General features: G+C 43.5%; 1 protein-coding gene across 1 annotated transcript in view; it reads right to left on the bottom strand.

Annotated features, from left to right (window-relative positions):
- Nucleotides 1-1364: 1364 nt before the first annotated feature.
- Nucleotides 1365-23610, bottom strand: part of LOC117732101 (sodium channel protein type 4 subunit alpha B-like) — a 47284-nt gene continuing 25038 nt past the window's right edge. The window contains exons 17-31 of the mRNA XM_034534769.1: nt 22017-22182; nt 21625-21743; nt 18706-18766; nt 18457-18611; nt 17222-17395; nt 16931-17053; nt 16545-16829; nt 13618-13671; nt 10941-11069; nt 10021-10122; nt 9295-9565; nt 6353-6956; nt 3836-3983; nt 3626-3700; nt 1365-2213 (exon numbers count right to left, since the gene is read on the bottom strand). Of these exons, the coding sequence (XP_034390660.1) occupies nt 2049-2213; nt 3626-3700; nt 3836-3983; nt 6353-6956; nt 9295-9565; nt 10021-10122; nt 10941-11069; nt 13618-13671; nt 16545-16829; nt 16931-17053; nt 17222-17395; nt 18457-18611; nt 18706-18766; nt 21625-21743; nt 22017-22182 (2631 nt within the window). The 3' untranslated portion in view covers nt 1365-2048. The remainder of the gene's footprint in view (nt 2214-3625; nt 3701-3835; nt 3984-6352; nt 6957-9294; nt 9566-10020; nt 10123-10940; nt 11070-13617; nt 13672-16544; nt 16830-16930; nt 17054-17221; nt 17396-18456; nt 18612-18705; nt 18767-21624; nt 21744-22016; nt 22183-23610) is intronic.

Here is a 23610-nt window from a genome sequence, read left to right as displayed (position 1 = left end):
TCTCCTCACCTACAAAGCCTTGATTGGTGATGCACCATCATATCTTAAGGAGCTTGTAGTACCATATTGCCCCACTAGAGAGCTGCTCACTAAATGTGGGGCTACTCGTGGTTCCTAGAGTCCTAAAAAGTAGGATGGGAGCCAGAGCCTTCAGTTATCAAGCTCCTCTTTTATGGAACCAGCTTCCACTTTCAGTCCTGGAGGCAGACACAGTCAGCTCATTCAAGAATAGTCTTAAGACTTTCCTCTTTAATAGTGCTTATAGTTAGGGCTGAATCAGGTTTGCCCTGGTCCAGCCCCTTGATATGCTGCTATAGGCTTATAGGCTGCTGGGGGATGTTTTAGGATACACTGAGCACCTATCTCCTCTTCTCTCTCTCCTTATGGATGAATTTACATCTCTCCATTGCACCTTATTAACTCTGCTTCCTCCCCGGAGTCGTTGTGACTTCACGTCTCATAGGGTCCATTGGACCTGGAGGTGTCTGATGCTGGTGAGCCGGCCTCCCATTGGCCCTGCTGATGCCCCGCCCCCCTCCTCTCTACCTCCTTCTGTTTCATGGATTGGAGTTCCATTCATACATTGTCATATTCATGTAATGTGTTTATGTAACTCTGTAACTCTGTTCATCTGGTCACATGACATCTATTCATCTGTCCATCCGGGGAGAGGGATCCTCCTCTGTTGCTCTCCTGAAGGGTTCTTCCCTTTTTTCCCTGTCAAAGGTTATTTTTGGGGAGTTTTTCCTGATCCGATGTGAGGTCAAAGGTCAGGGATGTCGTATGTGTACAGATTGTAAAGCCCTCTGAGGGGAGTTTGTGATTTGTGATATTGGGCTATACAAAATAAACAGAATTGAATTGAACATAATGTTCAACATTTCCAAAGAATCAGACTCCCGAAGTTAGAATTATGTACCCTGAGTATTTGCTGATTCCTACCTGACTTCTACCTTAGTCCTACCTTAGTGTACCTTTGCTAAGTCCTTCCTGAATTCTACCTTAGTTCTACCTTTAGTCTTACCTTAGTTCTACCTGAGTCCTACCCAAGCGACCACCTCCAAGCTGTATCACTCACCCATTCAAGTTTCTTCAGTCCACCAGCTACTGTTCATTAGGGCTAACAGCCAATCAGAGGGCTCCCAGTGAGGGCTATCTATTTTTTAAACCCACCAGTTAAAATTAATATTAAACAATGTGAAATAATTTGAGCTGCATTTATTTAGTATTACACTTGTCAAAGATAGATAGCACCAACAGCAATAAAACACTATACAAAATGTAGACTATACGAAGTCAAAATGTATAAAAAAATAAAACTGTAAAATATGATAAAGAATGATCAAATAAAGTCAAACGTATAATGAAGTAAACATGTTTAATAAAGTACAACAGTTTGGTAGAAGGATACCTTGTAAATGTATTGTAAAAATAATCAATTGATCAGCTGGAGTCATTTTAGTTTTTGGCTACATGTATGTATGTTGACAGGTGCAGCACCTGTCTAATACCTGTATAACACTGCCTAACTACCGTTTATGTAATGCTTATAGTACTTTAATAATACGAACGTTACTTTTTAATGCTAAAGTTACTTGTTTTCATGCTGTTACTTTTATAATACTAACGTCTATCAAATGCTCATGTTACTATGTTAATGTTATATAATGTTGTATATAATAAGGCCTGTAATCAGAGAGAGATCTGGATCTTATCTGGATGCTATGAAATAGAGTCTATCACCTATTGTGAGACGAAAAGACTACAATCACAATAAGTGTTATATGAATGCTAAGCATAACCTGGATTAGTAGTTTTATCAAGTATATTTGTAAAGTTTAATAACAAACACTGAGCTCTGCGAGGAAGCGAAGATGCAGGAACAATGTTTTCAAAGCCAGAAGAAAACCACAGAGTGGATTCAGCAAACTTTCATTTGGGTCGTCTCCGATGTGAGCGGCTAGTCCACTGGTGATGATAGTGTCCTTCCGGTTGTCATCTGGCAGGAAGTCGGGGCATTAAAGGGAGGAGCAGTGAGGAGGAGACAGTCACTGTAAAGCTGATACACCACCACCATTGTCCACCGACTCGACGACCCTCTCTTCATCGCCTCTTTGCTGCAGGACGTGTTTCCTGTATGCCTTCTGGATCACTGTTGCCACCACGGCTTCCTGTTTTCCCTGCAGGGTGCTGCTGATTGGTTCACACGACATCTGGAGGCAACAATTATTAATAATCTTTTATTAGGTCTGGTGGATTCTTTGGCTTACCAAAGTACTGCTGTTTGGTTGGCTACGTATTGTTGTATTCTGCAAGTTGCAGCTGTGTGCAGTATTATTGCCGAAACACAATTTACATTGGGGACAATAAAATATATTTTATCTTATATATTCATTACCAATCACTTAATAAAATGATGGGAGTTGTTGCTGTTCTGATGTGAGGGTCAAAGGTCAGAGGAAGTCATATGTGTACAGATTGCAAAGCCCTCGGAGGAGAGTTTGGGATTTTGGGCTCTACAAAATAAATTGAAGGTCAAATAAAATCAAACTGCCTTCCAAACTAGAAAGGTACACTTTCTAGTTCAGATCCCCACCAGGTGTATCTGCAACATCCACAGCTGTGTTATGGGATTGATTTCACCACCATTGGCTAACTCCCAACGTTGTGAGGCGTCGTAAAAAACACATTTCCTTCAAACTCAAAACAAGCAGCGATGAATGCAGGCAATCGGCTTTCAGTCGTCATATAAGACACTTCATTTAATCTTACCAAAAACTAAATGAAAATCACCAAGCTAAATGGTGGTGATGTACTCAGCAGGCTGTGTCCTGGTTGTTCCTTTAGCGGTAAGCCAAACTACCCACATACCAGCTGTGTTATCACTGGCGGTCGGGGTACTTTAAGAGTAGTGAGTGAGGAGTCATTTTCAGACATATCTATCAATGTATGTTGTTTACTAGAATTAGTTTATTTACAGTTTGCCATCACTACTGTTCATTTTGATTAGTTACTTGTTACATCTTCGAATACACAATCACAAATACAATGGAACTAAATGGTTTTCACTGTCTATTCTTAATCATCAACATCAAAATGTATTAAAATAATTGTTGAACCTGTGAAAGATAAACATATCGTTTGTGGGCGGGATTATCTGCTTTCTTTTGGAAAAGGAAGGTCCAGTGTTGTCCTTGCTGAAGAAGATGAGAAAGGATGCTTTGATGCACCTTTGCTCAGCATTGAGATAGTTAAACTGCTCTTATCATGGCGGTCATTTCACTCAGTGGCCAACTCAGAGAGGCCCTTTATTATGTGTAACTTTAAAGCCTTAATATAATTACATAGAAATTCCGACAATAGATAAAGCCCTCTGTAGCAAATTTATGATTTGGGGCTGAACAAATAAATTAATTTGAAATAGTTGTCACCAACGAGAATATTAGCTACAGAGATCAAAACAATTTTTTGTAACTGTGAGCTTGTTGAAGATTTTAAAATGATGGGACTTGCTTTTTGACCCTCAAGTGGACATCTGAGGAACTGCAGTTTTTGACTATTAAATTAAAAACAATATAGTAAAAATATCTAGAATGTTGTATAAGAAAATAGAATAGTGTGAAACCTTGGAAGGGTTGGCCATGAACTTTTCCTCCATTCTAGCTTTAAGAGAGTTCATCTTTCCTGAGTCACCCAACACCTGCACATGGAATATAATACAAATGATAATAACAACAATAATAATAATGACAATAACGATAATAACAATGATTCACAATAATAATAGTAATGAAAACAATAATAATAATGATAATGAAAATAAAAGTAACGTCACCTGTGTGACGAGTGCTTGTAGCACGTCCGAGCAGTGGATTCTGTCTCCAGGAAGTAGAGGCATCAGATCCATGTGGGTCAGTTTGATGGGGCTCGGTTTAGGAATCCTCAGAGGATCCGGCAGAGCGTCGCAAAAATCTGACAGCTCACTGTGGAACACAGGAGAGTCCATTGGAGTCCATTAGAGTCCACAACAGACTATGAAAGCTTGTCCAGAGAAACACCTGTCCAGTAGAGATTCACCTGTAGTGTAGGGAGTAGAACTCACCCGTACTGTAGGGAGTAGGATTCACCTGTAGTGAAGGGAGTAGGATTCAACTGTACTGAAGGGAGTAGGACTCACCTGTACTGTAGGGAGTAGGATTCACCTGTAGTGTAAGGAGTATGATTCACATGTAGTGTAGGGAGTAGAACTCACCTGTACTGAAGGGAGTAGGACTCACCTGTACTGTAGGGAGTAGGATTCAACTGTACTGAAGGGAGTAGGACTCACCTGTAGTGTAAGGAGTATGATTCACATGTAGTGTAGGGAGTAGGACTCACCTGTACTGTAGGGAGTAGGACTCACCTGTAGTGTAAGGAGTATGATTCACATGTAGTGTAGGGAGTAGGACTCACCTGTACTGTAGGGAGTAGGATTCACCTGTAGTGTAAGGAGTATGATTCACATGTAGTGTAGGGAGTAGGACTCACCTGTACTGTAGGGAGTAGGACTCACCTGTAGTGTAAGGAGTATGATTCACATGTAGTGTAGGGAGTAGGACTCACCTGTACTGTAGGGAGTAGGATTCACCTGTAGTGTAAGGAGTATGATTCACATGTAGTGTAGGGAGTAGGACTCACCTGTACTGTAGGGAGTAGGACTCACCTGTAGTGTAGGGAGTAGGACTCACCTGTAGTGTAAGGAGTATGATTCACATGTAGTGTAGGGAGTAGGACTCACCTGTACTGTAGGGAGTAGGATTCACCTGTAGTGTAAGGAGTATGATTCACATGTAGTGTAGGGAGTAGGACTCACCTGTACTGTAGGGAGTAGGACTCACCTGTAGTGTAAGGAGTATGATTCACCTGTAGTGTAGGGAGTAGAACTCACCTGTACTGAAGGGAGTAGGACTCACCTGTACTGTAGGGAGTAGGATTCAACTGTACTGAAGGGAGTAGGACTCACCTGTACCGTAGGGAGTAGGATTCAACTGTACTGTAGGGAGTAGGACTCAACTGTACTGTAGGGAGTAGGATTCACCTGTACTGTAAGGAGTAGGATTCAACTGTACTGTAAGGAGTAGGATTCACCTGTAGTGTAGGGAGTAGGACTCACCTGTAGTGTAGGGAGTAGGACTCAACTGTACTGTAGGGAGTAGGACTCACCTGTACTGTAGGGAGTAGGACTCACCTGTACTGTAGGGAGTAGGACTCAACTGTACTGTAGGGAGTAGGATTCAACTGTACTGTAAGGAGTAGGATTCACCTGTAGTGTAGGGAGTAGGACTCACCTGTAGTGTAGGGAGTAGGACTCAACTGTACTGTAGGGAGTAGGACTCACCTGTACTGAAGGGAGTAGGATTCACCTGTACTGTAGGGAGTAGGACTCACCTGTACTGAAGGGAGTAGGATTCACCTGTAGTGTAGGGAGTAGGACTCACCTGTACTGAAGGGAGTAGGATTCAACTGTACTGAAGGGAGTAGGACTCACCTGTACTGAAGGGAGTAGGATTCACCTGTAGTGTAGGGAGTAGGATTCAACTGTACTGTAGGGAGTAGGATTCACCTGTACTGTAGGGAGTAGGATTCAACTGTACTGTAGGGAGTAGGATTCACCTGTAGTGTAGGGAGTAGGATTCACCTGTACTGTAGGGAGTATGATTCACCTGTAGTGTAGGGAGTAGGATTCAACTGTACTGTAGGGAGTAGGATTCACCTGTACTGTAGGGAGTAGGATTCAACTGTACTGTAGGGAGTAGGATTCACCTGTAGTGTAGGGAGTAGGATTCAACTGTACTGTAGGGAGTAGGATTCACCTGTACTGTAGGGAGTAGGACTCACCTGTACTGAAGGGAGTAGGATTCAACCATACTGTAGGGAGTAGGATTCACCTGTAGTGTAGGGAGTAGGATTCACCTGTACTGTAGGGAGTAGGATTCAACCATACTGTAGGGAGTAGGATTCACCTGTAGTGTAGGGAGTAGGATTCAACTGTACTGTAGGGAGTAGGATTCAACTGTACTGTAAGGAGTATGATTCACCTGTAGTGTAGGGAGTAGGACTCACCTGTACTGTAGGGAGTAGGATTCAACTGTACTGAAGGGAGTAGGATTCAACTGTAGTGTAGGGAGTAGGATTCAACTGTACTGAAGGGAGTAGGATTCAACTGTACTGAAGGGAGTAGGATTCAACTGTACTGAAGGGAGTAGGATTCAACTGTACTGTAGGGAGTAGGATTCAACTGTACTGTAGGGAGTAGGATTCAACCATACTGTAGGGAGTATGATTCACATGTAGTGTAGGGAGTAGGACCCACCTGTACTGTATGAACTGCGAGGCTTCTGGGTCAAACTTCTTCCAGGTATTATAAAACGTCTGGAAGTCGTCGTCACTCAGCGGCTCGGCGTCCTCATACTCGAAGATCTCCAGGATGACAACGATGTACAGGTGGACCACCAGCAGGAGGGTCAAGCAGATGTGGGTGACAAAGAACACAATGGCGACTGCTGGGCTTCCACAGTTCCCCCTGATTGCGGCTCCTGGGTTCTCCATGTCGGGGTCACAGTCCGGCGGAGTCTTCATGATGGGAATCAGAAAACCACCCCATGAAGCTGATGTAGTAATCATTAACAAACACATCATGCTGTTCCCAAATGTCTCAAAGTTAAACATATCGTCGATCATGTACCCTCTCTTCACATAAGCAAAGTTAAACATGCCGAAGATGGAGGAGGTGAACATGACGATGAAGAGGAGGAGGCCAATGTTGAAAAGGGCAGGAAGTGACAGCATAAAGGCATTGAGCAGTTTCCGGATACCCTTGGCCCAGTAGAGGAGACGAAAGATATGAACCACTCGCAGCACCATGAAGAGAGAAGCATACTTAAAGTACAGCACCATGTACTTGTCACAAACAATGCCTAAAGAGAGACAGAGAGAGAAAAAAATGTAATGTAAAAAACAATAATTAAATTAAAGTAACAGAAATGCAAAAGCAATTTCCAAGTCCCTTAAAGAGAAAAGTGTGCCGACACATCTTGAAACTAGAACGGGCACTCGGTAGAGCGCATACCTTCGCCGCAGCCACTTTTTGGTACTTGGCATGAGAGTGTGGGGAACAGTAAATTGATGTAACTTGATACCAAATTTACCGTGTTATGATAAAAATACGATTTTGACCTTTTCATGACCTTGACCTTGACCTTTGACCCGATCGCTCCCAAAATCTAATCAAATGGTCCCCGGATAACAGCCAATCATCCCACCAAATTTCATGCGATTCGGTTTAATACTTTTTGAGTTATGCGAATAACAAACAGACATATTTACAAATAAATACACAGCGATCAAAACATAACCTCCGCAAAAGTATTTTGCGAAGGTAATGAGGTAATAATTATATTCTAACAATAACCGTGCTGTAACTAGACTCAAAAGAAAACAAAACAAAAAATACAAACTCTGTCCATTTCTTTTCTTTCTTACAAAAATGAACCGCCAACTTTGAACTTTAAATAAATGAACTTTGAGTAAGTTCATTTAGCAGTAATTTTTTCACACAAAAAAGCCTCTCAGACCCCTAAGCTCCGCCTACTTGAATACTTGAATTGTGTGAAAAACACAAAACTGCGAACTAGTCCGATTCAACTTGTTGTGGCTCATTATGGGAGTTATATCATCTAATCTTATCAAAAGGCCTTTTGATATCTCATTGTGTTAAGAAAATATGGACCAATGAACCTCTTAGGTGCATGTCTTGTTTTGCAATGCTCATAACATCAACACTATTAGGACTAATCACTCAAACTCGCAGGATATGTGCACATTGCATTCTGTAACATGCACCACAAATCTTTGCCCAATTCGACCGTTTTGGGCGTTTTTTGTTTGTTTTTGTCATTCTTCGCCATTCTACTTTTACACACTTCTCCCACAACATTTATCCAATCAACTTCAATTTGTTCATTGATGCTCTAAAGGCCTTAAAGATGAATAGTTATCAAAATGGTGAGTTTTCACCGAAAGACCTTGACGTGGCGTGGACCCGAATACACACGCAAAAAATGATCATGCATGATGCTGGTCCAGTCCTGAGCACATATTTACATGAAGAAACTTTCGAATTTGTCATAGAAAAATATTTTTTGATTCTATAAGGTATTAAACCTAGTCTAGTAAACAAATTATTTAGACAGAAGAGCCTGTGGCTCAGTCGGATATGAGTGTGCTTTGAAAGCACAACGTCCAGGTTTGAGAACCAGGCAGGACTCATTTTTTTTGCATCACTTTTCTTTACATTTAATTTATATGACATGGTCTACATATTGTCACCTGCTGGCTCCACTGGACTTCCTCGAAATCAGCGTTACGTGACAAACGGCTACGGATGTACACGACAATTACACAAGGTGGTCCACACTTCACTTAGAGACACATGATGCATGTATATGTTCACATTTTCATAGCACCACCTACTGGCAAAGGGAAATGACACACTTTATACTATGATGTACTGAAAAACTTATGCAACTTCATACATGTGTCAAATTAAACTTTTTAAGCTTTTGGAACTCCACCGGACTTCCTCGAATCTGCCCCAAACTTATCATGCTTGATAAAAGTCACGGTCTGAGGATATCGACAAGCTTATTTTCACTCAGTCAAAGCACCAACTACTGGCCAAAGAAAATCTGCGTTACGTGACAAACGGTAAAACGTTCGACCGACGGGCCGGCGTCCCCAACTGGCGCTCATCGCTGCTCGCTGCTTTAATTTGTATTGTTGTTGCTTTTATTGTTTGTTTTTAGAGTGCCTTTGAATACCTTTTGTAGCGCTACACAAATTAAATGTATTATTATTATTATCAATCATTAGAAAAGGCTCACGTTTTTTTATTACACGTTTCACTCTTTTATTACAGGCCGACGTGTAACGGCTCACGTTTCACTCTTTTATACTCGGCCGACATGACACAGCTCACTCTTTTGTCCCTGGTCGACATGACACGCCTCACGTTTCAATCTTTTTATCGGTGACACCTGTACGTCTTCCCAGCCAGGTGAGAAGTTAAACTCCTAAGCGTCAGCAAAGACAAGAAGGGTCTTTAACAGTGGAACAGGGAAAGGTGGGATGAAAATCAATGACGTTTATAAAAGATGTGGCCCCGAAGAAAACACTATAATTCTGTTTCATCCTCCAAATGTTTGTACTTTGAATGATAAAAGAAAAAGGCTTTTAATTAAATCCAAGACGACTCACTTAAGATGGAGGCGGTGATCACCACGAGGTCCAGGATGTTCCAGCCGTCGGTGAAGTAGTGCTGTCTGAGCGCGACGATCTTCAGAAGGAACTCTGTGATGAAGATAACTAGGAAGACATTGTAGAGCCCCATCAGAATGTCTTCTTTCTGGAAGCTCTGCTGGTCTGTCTCCACCATCAGGGTCACCATGTTCAGGCAGACCATCACCACCATGAAGACTCTAAAAGACTTGCTGGTCACCAGGTCAAAGAGCCGAGCCTGGAAGCAATTCTGAGAGAGAGGACAAGCAAACGATGTCAGAACTGCACAACGCCTCGATAACAGTTTATTCAGAGTTTAGTGTGAGCTTATTATTCATTTATTCACATGATGATTTTATTCAGTTAATTATTCATTTATTCAGTTGTTGGTTTCTTTATTATGTTTCTGAGGTTTTTTGTTGTTAATTTTACACTTTTTAGTATCTTCTCTATCTGAAAACTAATGACAAAAAAACAGCACAAGAATGTGATTTATGATCTGCTTCACGCATAATTTATTTCAGCATGTTTCACCATTGTCACATCATTTCCCGTCATGCTTCTTGTTTTACTGCCTAATCACACAACCTGGATCAAGTGTTTAAAGGCCGCAGAAACTGTAGCCCTGTACCCGAAGACTGGTCTCCAGGTAATAACTGCAAATTAGCTATATATAGTTCTATATTATTATACAAGTGAACCTACCTGAGGTCGTGGAACAGGTTTCTGAGGTTGCATCATACGTTTCTGAACAGAATTGTAATATTTTCGCTGCTCCTTTGTCAAATAAATCGTTTTCCCTGCTGAGTAAAGAAAAAATAAAGACAAACGTGAATACCAAACTAAAGACTAAAGTAAAGACAGACGTGAATACCAAACTAAAGACTAAAGTAAAGACAGACGTGAATACCAAACTAAAGACTAAAGTAAAGACACAGGTGAACACCAAAATAAAGACCAAAATAAAGACACAAAAAATGTGAAATATGTCTGTCAGCCTGTAACACTGTCTGTCTATAAGCCTGTAAACCTGTCTGTCTGTCAGCCTGTAAACCCGTCTGTCAGCCTGTAAACCCATCTGTCAGCCTGTAAACCCGTCTGTCAGCCTGTAAACCCATCTGTCAGCCTGTAAACCCGTCTGTCTGTCAGCCTGTAAACCCGTCTGTCTGTCAGCCTGTAAACCCGTCTGTCTGTCAGCCTGTAAACCCATCTGTCAGCCTGTAAACCCGTCTGTCAGCCTGTAAACCCGTCTGTCTATCAGTCTGTAAACCCGTCTGTCTATCAGCCTGTAAACCCATCTGTCAGCCTGTAAACCCGTCTGTCTGTCAGCCTGTAAACCCGTCTGTCTGTCAGCCTGTAAACCCGTCTGTCTATCAGCCTGTAAACCCGTCTGTCAGCCTGTAAACCCATCTGTCAGCCTGTAAACCCGTCTGTCTGTCAGCCTATAAACCCATCTGTCAGCCTGTAAACCCGTCTGTCAGCCTATAAACCAGTCTGTCAGCCTGTAAACCCGTCTGTCTGTCAGCCTGTAAACCCGTCTGTCTGCCAGCCTGTAAACCCGTCTGTCTGTCAGCCTGTAAACCCGTCTGTCAACCTGTGACCAGTCTGTCAATATAAAGACTTATCTTGTCTCTTTGCAGGTGGTCGATGATGACTCTGATGAAGAAGTTGAAAGTGAAGAAGGAGCTGATGATGAAGCAGATGAAGTACAGGTACATGTACCTGTTGGACTCATAGATCGGCTGTGACTCCACCTACACACACCCCCACACACACACGCAACATTAATTTCCTGGAAAAATACCATAACCCTCTGATTCAACAACAGCATGACGTCGGTGATGTGAGGCGGAACATCTCAACGCTTATTGGCTTTAACAACACAACTATTTTTCACCCAAGTTAAAAAAATTCAGCATGTGCGAATGAAGCCCATTTTTCTTATTGATCACATAAGCGTTTGTGCATTGACTTTGTATTAAAAAACATCCCCAGTTCATCCATTATGAACTCCTCCAGACTCAGGTCTATGTCAGTGTTACACTAAGGTAAATAAACTGAATTGAAGTGAGTGCTGCTTACTGTTTTTCAGAAGAAAAGTTAATGTTGTATACTTGAATCTTTATTAATTCCTTTTTGTTTAATTTATTTAGAGTTTGTGGATAAAAGCTTCTCCTCAAGACACTGACTTGTAGTGCAGCGTTGGTTGTCATAGATTCAGTGAGCGAGCCTTAAGTTACATCTTTTGAGGCTTTTTTAAACTACTTCTCACTAAACTGTTTTATTATGTTGTGCATTAAAGCACTGTTGAGTATTTAAAAAGACTGAAGTTAATGAATAGTTATGTATGTTGTATTACATTGTGTCCTTAAGATGCACTTTTAGTTTTTTAATTGACTAGTTTTGTTTGTGCATACTGTGATATTCTTTACTATCTCTATCTATTTAAGTACTTGTAGTCCTGGCAACGGGGACGCTGGCGAAACTTAACGCCGCTCCATCTAGGACTGTTTTTATTTGGGGGTTTTTCTACCTTTTTTACAATTTAACATTCATTTAAATTATTTGTAATTTTATTTAACAGTGTAGCCATTCTTCTGACTTAATTATTCAGCAAATCTTGGATTGTTTTTTATTTTGTGATTGCCGTTGGCTCCTGCTCTCCACCACTGCGATCTGGTCAACTGGCGTTGGCCGACAGTCTCTTGGTGGCTGGCCGACAGTCTCTTGCTGGCCGGCGGCTGCCAACGAGCCAGCCGACTCCCTGCTGGATGCTCTCCACCGCTGCCGCCTGGACAATCCTGGACAACTGGCGTTGGCTGGCTAGCCGACAGTCTCTTGCTGGCTGGCCGACAGTCTCTTGCTGGCCGGCGGCTACCAACAAGCCAGCCGACTTCCTGCTCCGTGCTGTTGCTCTGAGGCTGGTCGCCTCTCACCGGTCCTGGTGCTCCGGTGGTCCAGTCCGTGATTGGCGATTGCATCCTCCCTGGCTGGCATGGTTCTGCAGTGTTCCACCTCGCAGCTCCTCGGGCTCAACGGCTTCTCTGCTCCCCCGTTCATCTCGGCCATCGGGGCACTCGGACTCCTTCGTCGGCCCCTCCCGCGGAGGCTCTGTGGATGTTTGCTCCTGGCCTGATCGCTCCACGCTTTCCATCCCCTCCCTCTGGTCGGCCGAGCGCATCGCTGCAGCTCGTCATCACAACAACAGTCTCCAAGAGCGAGATGGTGGCACGAAATTAGGAACTGTTACAGCTCCCCCAGCACCCTCTACTCTTCCTGCTGACTCCACTCCCCAAAACCGGACTGGTACACCTTTTATTACCTCCACGATTCTTTGGTTCCCCTATTTTAGTCTGTTCTGCTTTATTTTGTATTTGTAATTTTCTATTCCTCTATTGTGTTCATTGCCTATATGGCATGGTCTCCTTTGCCTCATGTATTTTCTGAAATGTTTACTTGTATTGATGTTATGTTTTTACCTTGCTTCTATGTAGAGAACTTTGTAAACCCTGTTTTTAAAAGGTGCTATATAAATGAATGTATTATTATCTCAGGTTCAAACTGCACCATCTTTTCATTAGATCAATTTGAGAAGTTGAAAATATATTTATAAATTTATATAAATCCATGTAAAATATTTTTACACTCGAATAAACAATAATCAAATGCAAAGACAGTTATTTAACAATATGCTCGGGAGTAGTTACAATTAACATTATATGTATATATTTATACAGTTACAACCGGCCCTTTGAGGGCAGCCATGATGATTGTCAAAAGGCCACTGATGCATCACCACAGACAACAAGGCCAACGTCCAGTCGTGATTTACGGTTTAGGGTTAATTTATTGTTGTGATCAAAAGCAAACGTTACTCCTGCAGTATCACCTGACATGGACACACCTTCTACCTTTACCCCTTCACCTGGTGCTCATATCAAACTAAACATCAAACTAATGGACTAGCTCCAACAATGTGGTTCATTCTGTCCTCCTGACATCTATCGCTCTGCTGTCCATCCCTCTGTTGCTCTCCCTGAAGGTTGTCCCTTCTTTCTTCTCCTCTTTTTAAAAATGTTTTTCCTGAACCGATGTGAGGTTCTGGTTCAGAGGATGTTGAATGCTGTGCAAACTGTGAAGCCCTCTGAGGCAAATCTAGGACTTGGGATTTTAGGCTATGCTAAATAAATGTACAGTAATTGAATTAAAAAACACGAGTAATAAAAACCTACGCACAAACACACACACACAGGGCAGTATCAGTACCAGAATACGTGCTTTAATACCAGTTGGTGTACTGACCCATGTGGCGTCCACAGCTGAGTACATGACGTCCACACAGTCTGATGATGCCCCCTGATGAAGAAACATAGACATCCTGAGAAAAAACACTGATTTTAGTTTGTTTCTAATGTGAGCTCAGGTTAATGTATCAAGCTACACTCATATCTAAACTTCAGTGAAGGTCTGAAAAACGATGTGCAGCCTATCAATGATCATCTTTGTGAAGATAAATATGAAATTGAATGAGTGTTCAGACTACGAGTGTTCAGACTGAGCATGTTGAGACGAGTGTTCAGGCTACGAGTGTTCAGACTGAGTGTTCAGGCTACGAGTGTTCAGACTGAGTGTTCAGGCTACGAGTGTTCAGACTGAGCATGTTGAGACGAGTGTTCAGGCTACAAGTGTTCAGACTGAGTGTTCAGGCTACGAGTGTTCAGACTGAGCATGTTGAGACGAGTGTTCAGGCTACGAGTGTTCAGACTGAGTGTTCAGGCTACGAGTGTTCAGACTGAGCATGTTGAGACGAGTGTTCAGGCTACGAGTGTTCAGACTGAGCATGTTGAGACGAGTGTTCAGGCTACGAGTGTTCAGGCTACGAGTGTTCAGGCTACGAGTGTTCAGGCTATGAGTGTTCAGACTGAGCATGTTGAGACGAGTGTTCAGGCTACAAGTGTTCAGACTGAGCATGTTGAGACGAGTGTTCAGGCTATGAGTGTTCAGACTGAGCATGTTGAGACGAGTGTTCAGGCTACGAGTGTTCAGACTGAGCATGTTGAGACGAGTGTTCAGGCTACGAGTGTTCAGACTACGAGTGTTCAGGCTACGAGTGTTCAGGCTACGAGTGTTCAGGCTACGAGTGTTCAGGCTACGAGTGTTCAGACTGAGTGTTCAGGCTACGAGTGTTCAGGCTACGAGTGTTCAGGCTACGAGAGGCTACGAGTGTTCAGGCTACGTGTGTTCAGGCTACGAGTGTTCAGACTGAGTGTTCAGGCTACGAGTGTTCAGGCTACGAGAGGCTACGAGTGTTCAGGCTACGTGTGTTCAGGCTACGAGTGTTCAGACTGAGTGTTCAGGCTACGAGTGTTCAGGCTACGAGTGTTCAGGCTACGAGTGTTCAGGCTACGAGTGTTCAGACTGAGTGTTCAGGCTACGAGAGGCTACGAGTGTTCAGGCTACGTGTGTTCAGGCTACGAGTGTTCAGACTGAGTGTTCAGGCTACGAGTGTTCAGGCTACGAGTGTTCAGACTGAGTGTTCAGGCTACGAGTGTTCAGGCTACGAGTGTTCAGGCTACGTGTGTTCAGGCTACGAGTGTTCAGACTGAGTGTTCAGGCTACGAATGTTCAGGCTACGAGTGTTCAGGCTACGAGTGTTCAGACTGAGTGTTCAGGCTACGAATGTTCAGGCTACGAGTGTTCAGGCTACGAGTGTTCAGACTGAGTGTTCAGGCTACGAATGTTCAGGCTACGAGTGTTCAGACTGAGTGTTCAGGCTACGAATGTTCAGGCTACGAGTGTTCAGACTAAGAGTGTTCAGACTGAGTGTTCAGACTGAGTGTTCAGGCTACGAGTGTTCAGGCTACGAGTGTTCAGACTGAGTGTTCAGGCTACAAGTGTTCAGGCTGCGAGTGTTCAGACTAAGAGTGTTCAGACTGAGTGTTCAGGCTACGAGTGTTCAGGCTACATGTGTTCAGACTAAGAGTGTTCAGGCTACGAGTGTTCAGGCTACGTGTGTTCAGACTGAGTGTTCAGGCTGAGTGTTCAGACTGAGTGTTCAGACTGAGTGTTCAGGCTACAAGTGTTCAGGCTACAAGTGTTCAGGCTATGTGTGTTCAGACTGAGTGTTCAGGCTACGAGTGTTCAGGCTACGAGTGTTCAGGCTACGAGTGTTCAGGCTACGAGTGTTCAGGCTACGAGTGTTCAGGCTACGAGTGTTCAGACTAAGAGTGTTCAGGCTACGTGTGTTCAGACTGAGTGTTCAGGCTACGAGTGTTCAGGCTACGAGTGTTCAGGCTACGAGTGTTCAGACTAAGAGTGTTCAGACTGAGTGTTCGGACTGAGTGTTCAGGCTAAGCGTTCAGGCTACGAGTGTTCAGACTGAGTGTTCAGGCTAAGCGTTCAGGCTAAGCGTTCAGGCTACGAGTGTTCAGACTGAGTGTTCAGGCTACGAGTGTTCAGGCTACAAGTGTTCAGACTGAGTGTTCAGGCTACGAGTGTTCAGGCTACGAGTGTTCAGACTGAGCATGTTGAGACAAGTGTTCAGGCTACGAGTGTTCAGACTGAGCATGTTGAGACGAGTGTTCAGGCTATGAGTGTTCAGGCTACGAATGTTCAGGCTACGAGTGTTCAGGCTACGAGTGTTCAGACTAAGAGTGTTCAGACTAAGAGTGTTCAGACTAAGAGTGTTCAGACTGAGTGTTCAGGCTACGAGTGTTCAGGCTACGAGTGTTCAGGCTACGTGTGTTCAGACTGAGTGTTCAGACTGAGTGTTCAGGCTACGTTTGTTCAGGCTACGTTTGTTCAGACTAAGAGTGTTCAGACTGAATGTTCAGACTGAGTGTTCAGACTGAGTGTTCAGGCTACGTTCAGGCTACGTTTGTTCAGACTAAGAGTGTTCAGACTGAGTGTTCAGACTGAGTGTTCAGGCTACGTTCAGGCTACGTTTGTTCAGACTAAGAGTGTTCAGACTGAATGTTCAGACTGAGTGTTCAGGCTACGAGTGTTCAGGCTACGAGTGTTCAGGCTACGTGTGTTCAGACTGAGTGTTCAGGCTACGAGTGTTCAGGCTACGAGTGTTCAGACTAAGAGTGTTCAGGCTGAGTGTTCAGGCTACAAGTGTTCAGGCTACGAGTGTTCAGACTAAGAGTGTTCAGACTGAGTGTTCAGGCTACGAGTGTTCAGGCTACGAGTGTTCAGACTGAGTGTTCAGATTGAGTATTCAGACTGACCAGCTGCAGCAGTGGCAGGTAACCACTCAACACGTTGTCGTAGTTTAACTGTGGGTTCTTCCAGCTGACCTCAGTGAAGTTTTCCATGGAGAGCCAGAGACACTGGGTCTTGTTGTTCACAACCTCAGGTAAGAACAGTTCCTCTGCCGTCTCATTAAAACAGTAAAAAAACCTTCCAGCAAACAGATTCACTCCCAGGATACTGAAAACCATCCAGAGGACCAGAACCACCAGCAGGAAGTCCAACATGGACGGGACAGTCCGGACCAGAGCCTGCACCACCCCCTGCACACAGACAGGAGAAGAGGGAGACAGGTCATACTATCTGACTGTCTGTTACTTGTTACCTGTCTGTCGGTTTATAATTTGTATAAGTGTGGTCTCACCCTCAGGCCCTGGAAGCGAGAAATTACCCTCAGGAGCCCCAAAGCCCTCAAAGTCCTCAAAAACTGAAAGGCTCCCATTTCAGAGAATCCAAAGGTGTCAGCTGCCAGAGACACCAGAGACACCTGGAAGAGACAACACAGTTGTAACATCCATTCTGGGACCAGTTTAACCAGTAATAACTAGCAGAAACAATTCTGGGACAATTTTAACAAATAATAACTAGCAGAAACAATACTGGGAACAGTTTAACGAATTCTTACCAATAATCAATGTTATGGAATTATTCTTACCTGTAAGATGAGGAAGTCAATCCAGCTCCAGGCGTCGCTGAAGTATTTCTTGAGTCCGAAAGCGAGCCACTTGAGAAATATTTCCATCAGGAGAAGACAGGTGAACACCTCATCTGCTCTCGCCACAACCATCTTCAACACCTGACGGTGCTGCAGGTGAATGTTCTCAAACACCTGTTTACAAACACACTGATGTTAGAGCCTGACCAGGTGTGTGAAGGTCCTCAAACACACTGATGTTAGAGCCTGACCAGGTGTGTGAAGGTCCTCAAACACACTGATGTTAGAGCCTGACCAGGTGTGTGAAGGTCCTCAAACACACTGATGTTTGAGCTTGACCAGGTGCGTGAAGGTTCTGGGTAGATGATGTGGTGCATGGTTCTGGTTACATGATTTGGTGCATGGTTCTGGTATATGGTTCTGGGTACATGATTTGGTGCATGGTTCTGGTATATGGTTCTGGGTACATGATGTGGTGCATGGTTCTGGTTACATGATTTGGTGCATGGTTCTGGTACATGGTTCTGGGTACATGATGTGGTACATGGTTCTGGTTACATGATTTGGTGCATGGTTCTGGTATATGGTTCTGGGTACATGATGTGGTGCATGGTTCTCGGTACATGATGTGGTGCATGGTTCTGGGTACATGATGTGGTGCATGGTTCTGGTTACATGATTTGGTGCATGGTTCTGGTACATGGTTCTGGGTACATGATGTGGTACATGGTTCTGGTTACATGATTTGGTGCATGGTTCTGGTATATGGTTCTGGGTACATGATGTGGTGCATGGTTCTGGGTACATGATGTGGTGCATGGTTCTCGGTACATGATGTGGTGCATGGTTCTCGGTACATAATGTGGTGCATGGTTCTGGGATTATAGTTCTGGTTCTAGTGAGGTCAAACAGTTATTAGCCCAGGTTCTGGGATTACTGTAAACGGCTTAAGGGTTCAAATCTGATCTTCACCAGAATAATATTAATAATATTGTATATTGTGTAATTGTCTTTCTAAGAATATTGACAATAATAATGATAATAATACTACTAATATATAATACTGTATGTCTGTCTATACTAAATTAGTATTATTAATAATAATCTTAATAATACCTAATGTTTGTCTTTACTAAAATATTATTATTATTAATAATAATCATACCATATGTTTGTCTTTATCAGAATATTAATAATAATAATAATAATAATAGTAATAATAATATTGTCTTTACCAGAGCTCCACTGCTCAGCACGATGATGATGATGATGATGCTCTCAAAGCATGTGTGCTGCACAATGGAGAAACATGCTCTTCTGAAGTTAGACCAGACCCTCCCTCTGCCATGGGATGTGTCTACGTCCAGGAATGGACAGCACCGGCAACACTCTGAAATACACAAAAACACATCTGTAACACTTAGCGCTGTTACAGATCCCGGATCAGCTGCTGCTCTTCATCACGTTCACAGAAAGACTCCTACTGTCACTGCAGCAGTCCTCAGGCAGGTCTCTATCCTGATCCTCACGGTCTGCACAGAGTCTCTGAACAAACACATCGAACACATGGAGTTTATTATATTTCATGCACTCACCGACAGCTGTGTTGGTTGTCCATGCTCATAATGATAAGGTCAGTGAATGAGATATGAAGGAGTTTGATACGCTCAGCAATGACATTGTTTCTCTGAAGTTGTTGGTGTAGCAGCTGGTGAAGATGGAGCCCATCTTAATGACTTTATGTGCTGCTGGTTGTTTACTCTACAATAATTCATGATCTGAAAGCTGTCAGATAAATGGAGTGCAGTAAAAATTACAGAAGCATAAAGTAACAGGAAATAGAAATAGTAAATAGAAGCCTGCACTTGAATACAGACGTCTGGGCCAATCCAGAGACATTGAAGTCGCCATGAGCAGCGTTGGCAGACTTTGTCTGAACAGGTCAGGAGGAAAGGGTTCACTCCAACTATCTCACTTCCTGCGTAGCCTTTTGTTCCCTCTGCCGACTACAAGAGAAGAGAGGGCTCAAACCAGGAGACATAACACAAACCCTGAAGAGGAACCAAGAGGAGGAGCTTTATCTGAACTTTCAGCTTTAGAAGTGAGGCTGGAGTGCATAAGAAAGGAGGCGGCGTTAATGTGTTTAATGCTTCTTTTGAATATGCGGCTCTTCAGCATCATATATGTTCCACATCAATCCTGTGAGACCTTTCTGAACTGCTGTCTGTAATCTGTTTTAACTTTGACCTTGTTCCATGTGGACCATCCTGGGGCGTGGTCTTGGTAACTCTGGACTGACTCAGCATATTTAGCTGTTTGAGCTAACATTAGCATGCTACCATGCTGGTGTCACACATTTACCTTGTTTACCATCTTAGCATGCTAACTTGAGCTAATTATCAATAAAAAGAGTCCAGGGATGTCTTCAGTTCTGAAGGTATTTGGTCATAAACCAAAGTATTTATACACTATTAACATGTTGACCTGATAATGATGTCTGTAGTTCTGAGGGACCCCCATGTCGGTGACTCTGTCTGTGGGTCTGAGGGAACCCTATGTTTGTGACTCAGTCTGTGGGTCTGAGGGACCCCCATGTCTGTAATTCAGTCTGTGGGTCTGAGGGAACCCTATGTCTGTGACTCTGTCTGTGGGTCTGAGGGAACCCTATGTTTGTGACTCTGTCTGTGGGTCTGAGGGACCCCCATGTCTGTAATTCAGTCTGTGGGTCTGAGGGACCCCCATGTTTGTGACTCAGTCTGTGGGTCTGAGGGAACCCTATGTCTGTGACTCTGTATGTGAGTCTGAGGGAACCCTATGTTTGTAACTCAGACTGTGGGTCTGAGGGACCCCCATGTCTGTAATTCAGTCTGTGGGTCTGAGGGACCCCTATGTTTGTGACTCAGTCTGTGGGTCTGAGGGAACCCTATGTCTGTGACTCTGTATGTGGGTCTGAGGGAACCCTATGTTTGTGACTCTGTCTGTGGGTCTGAGGGAACCCTATGTCTGTGACTCTGTCTGTGGGTCTGAGGGAACCTTATGTCTGTGACTCTGTATGTGGGTCTGAGAGAAACCTATGTTTGTGACTCCGTCTGTGGGTCTGAGGGACCCCCATGTCTGTGACTCCATCTGTGGGTCTGAGGGAACCCTATGTCTGTAATTCAGTCTGTGGGTCTGAGGGACCCCCATGTCTGTAACTCAGTCTGTGGGTCTGAGGGACCCCCATGTTTGTGACTCAGTCTGTGGGTCTGAGGGACCCCCATGTTTGTGACTCAGTCTGTGGGTCTGAGGGACCCCCATTTTTGTGACTCAGTCTGTGGGTCTGAGGGACCCCCATGTTTGTGACTCAGTCTGTGGGTCTGAGGGACCCCCATGTTTGTGACTCAGTCTGTGGGTCTGAGGGACCCCCATTTTTGTGACTCAGTCTGTGGGTCTGAGGGACCCCCATGTTTGTGACTCAGTCTGTGGGTCTGTGCACAATCGTTTTTCTACATTATCAGTTAACAAATATACCCGTTTAAATTGTTACAAAATGCAATAATAGAATGCTGCAGCTCGTGTACACAAAAAAACTAAGAAAAGAGATCACATGACTCCTGTATTAGCTGCTCTGCACTGGCTCCCTGTAAAATCAAGAATCACATTTAAAATTCTTCTCCTCACCTACAAAGCCTTGATTGGTGATGCACCATCATATCTTAAGGAGCTTGTAGTACCATATTGCCCCACTAGAGAGCTGCGCTCACTAAATGTGGGGCTACTTGTGGTTCCTAGAGTCCTAAAAAGTAGGATGGGAGCCAGTTTGCCCTGGTCCAGCCCCTAGATATGCTGCTATAGGCTTATAGGCTGCTGGGGGATGTTTTAGGATACACTGAGCACCTATCTCCTCTTCTCTCTCTCCTTATGGATGAATTGACATCTCTCCATTGCACCTTATTAACTCTGCTTCCTCCCCGGAGTCGTTGTGACTTCACGTCTCATAGGGTCCATTGGACCTGGAGGTGTCTGATGTCTGGTGAACCGGCCTCCCATTGGCCCTGCTGATGCCCCGCCCCCCCTCCTCTCTACCTCCTTCTGTTTCATGGATTGGAGTTCCATTCATACATTGTCATATTCATGTAATGTGTTTATGTAACTCTGTAACTCTGTTCATCTGGTCACATGACATCTATTCTTCTGTCCATCCGGGGAGAGGGATCCTCCTCTGTTGCTCTCCTGAAGGGTTCTTCCCTTTTTTCCCTGTCAAAGGTTATTTTTGGGGAGTTTTTCCTGATCCGATGTGAGGTCAAAGGTCAGGGATGTCGTATGTGTACAGATTGTAAAGCCCTCTGAGGGGAGTTTGTGATTTGTGATATTGGGCTGTATAAAATAAACTGAATTGAATTGAATAACATTCATAAAAATACTTTTTTTTCTTTTTCTTCTTCATCGTCAGACATTTTCTCGGCATGGGCGATGGGGACCCACCGGGAGTCGCTGATCAGGGTGTCGTGCTCACCTTTCTTCCTGGGGATTTCTTTATTATCTACCAATAAAACAACAAAATAAAGTTAATTAAACACAATACATTCACTCATAAATTATTATCTATGGTGAATTATATTTAACGCTTATTATTAACGGTTTCTTCTCAAGAAAAAGGAAAGTAAAAGGGACCTGAAAAACAAACCAGATATGCCAAAAGCTGGAAACATACAAACTACAGAAAATAACAAACACAAAATATCACATTTAAACAAAAGCCTTTAACATTAGTCAATTCATGAATTGTTGGTTTTAGTTCCAAGTCTGGTCCTACCTGTGTGGTCTGGGTTGACATGTGTGCTCTTCCTCAGTAAAGTCCCCAAGGCCCTGTAGATCTGCCTGAAGGCGATCTCCAGATTGCTTTTTTCTTCTTCTTCTGGATCCGCTACACAATCAGTGCTGAATGAGCTCAGCAGCAAGCTCAGGAACAGGTTCAGGACCTGAAACCAGAGCAGCAAACAGATTAAAGAGTGAATTCAGGACCTGAAACCAGAGCAGCAAACAGATTAAAGAGTGAATTCAGGACCTGAAACAAGGCCAAGAACAGATTATAGAGTGAATTCAGGACCTGAAACAAGGCCAGGAACAGATTATAGAGTGAATTCAGGCCCTGAAACAAGGCCAAGAACAGATTATAGAGTGAATTCAGGACCTGAAACAAGGCCAGGAACAGATTAAAGAGTGAATTCAGGACCTGAAACAAGGCCAGGAACAGATTAAAGAGTGAATTCAGGACCTGAAACCAGAGCAGCAAACAGATTAAAGAGTGAATTCAGGACCTGAAACAAGGCCAAGAACAGATTATAGAGTGAATTCAGGACCTGAAACCAGAGCAGCAAACAGATTAAAGAGTGAATTCAGGCCCTGAAACAAGGCCAAGAACAGATTATAGAGTGAATTCAGGACCTGAAACAAGGCCAGGAACAGATTAAAGAGTGAATTCAGGCCCTGAAACAAGGCCAGGAACAGATTAAAGAGTGAATTCAGGACCTGAAACAAGGCCAGGAACAGATTAAAGAGTGAATTCAGGACCTGAAACCAGAGCAGCAAACAGATTAAAGAGTGAATTCAGGACCTGAAACCAGAGCAGCAAACAGATTAAAGAGTGAATTCAGGACCTGAAACCAGAGCAGCAAACAGATTATAGACTGAATTCAGGACCTGAAACAAGGCCAAGAACAGATTATAGAGTGAATTCAGGACCTGAAACAAGGCCAGGAACAGATTAAAGAGTGAATTCAGGACCTGAAACAAGGCCAGGAACAGATTAAAGAGTGAATTCAGGACCTGAAACCAGAGCAGCAAACAGATTAAAGAGTGAATTCAGGACCTGAAACCAGAGCAGCAAACAGATTAAAGAGTGAATTCAGGACCTGAAACCAGAGCAGCAAACAGATTAAAGAGTGAATTCAGGACCTGAAACCAGAGCAGCAAACAGATTATAGACTGAATTCAGGACCTGAAACAAGGCCAAGAACAGATTATAGAGTGAATTCAGGACCTGAAACAAGGCCAGGAACAGATTAAAGAGTGAATTCAGGACCTGAAACAAGGCCAGGAACAGATTAAAGAGTGAATTCAGGACCTGAAACCAGAGCAGCAAACAGATTAAAGAGTGAATTCAGGACCTGAAACCAGAGCAGCAAACAGATTATAGACTGAATTCAGGACCTGAAACAAGGCCAAGAACAGATTATAGAGTGAATTCAGGACCTGAAACAAGGCCAGGAACAGATTAAAGAGTGAATTCAGGACCTGAAACAAGGCCAGGAACAGATTAAAGAGTGAATTCAGGACCTGAAACCAGAGCAGCAAACAGATTAAAGAGTGAATTCAGGACCTGAAACAAGGCCAAGAACAGATTATAG

Source organism: Cyclopterus lumpus, chromosome 6, assembly GCF_009769545.1.
Source record: "Cyclopterus lumpus isolate fCycLum1 chromosome 6, fCycLum1.pri, whole genome shotgun sequence".
Taxonomy (NCBI): domain Eukaryota; kingdom Metazoa; phylum Chordata; class Actinopteri; order Perciformes; family Cyclopteridae; genus Cyclopterus; species Cyclopterus lumpus.
This window is presented reverse-complemented; position numbering and strand designations above follow the sequence as displayed.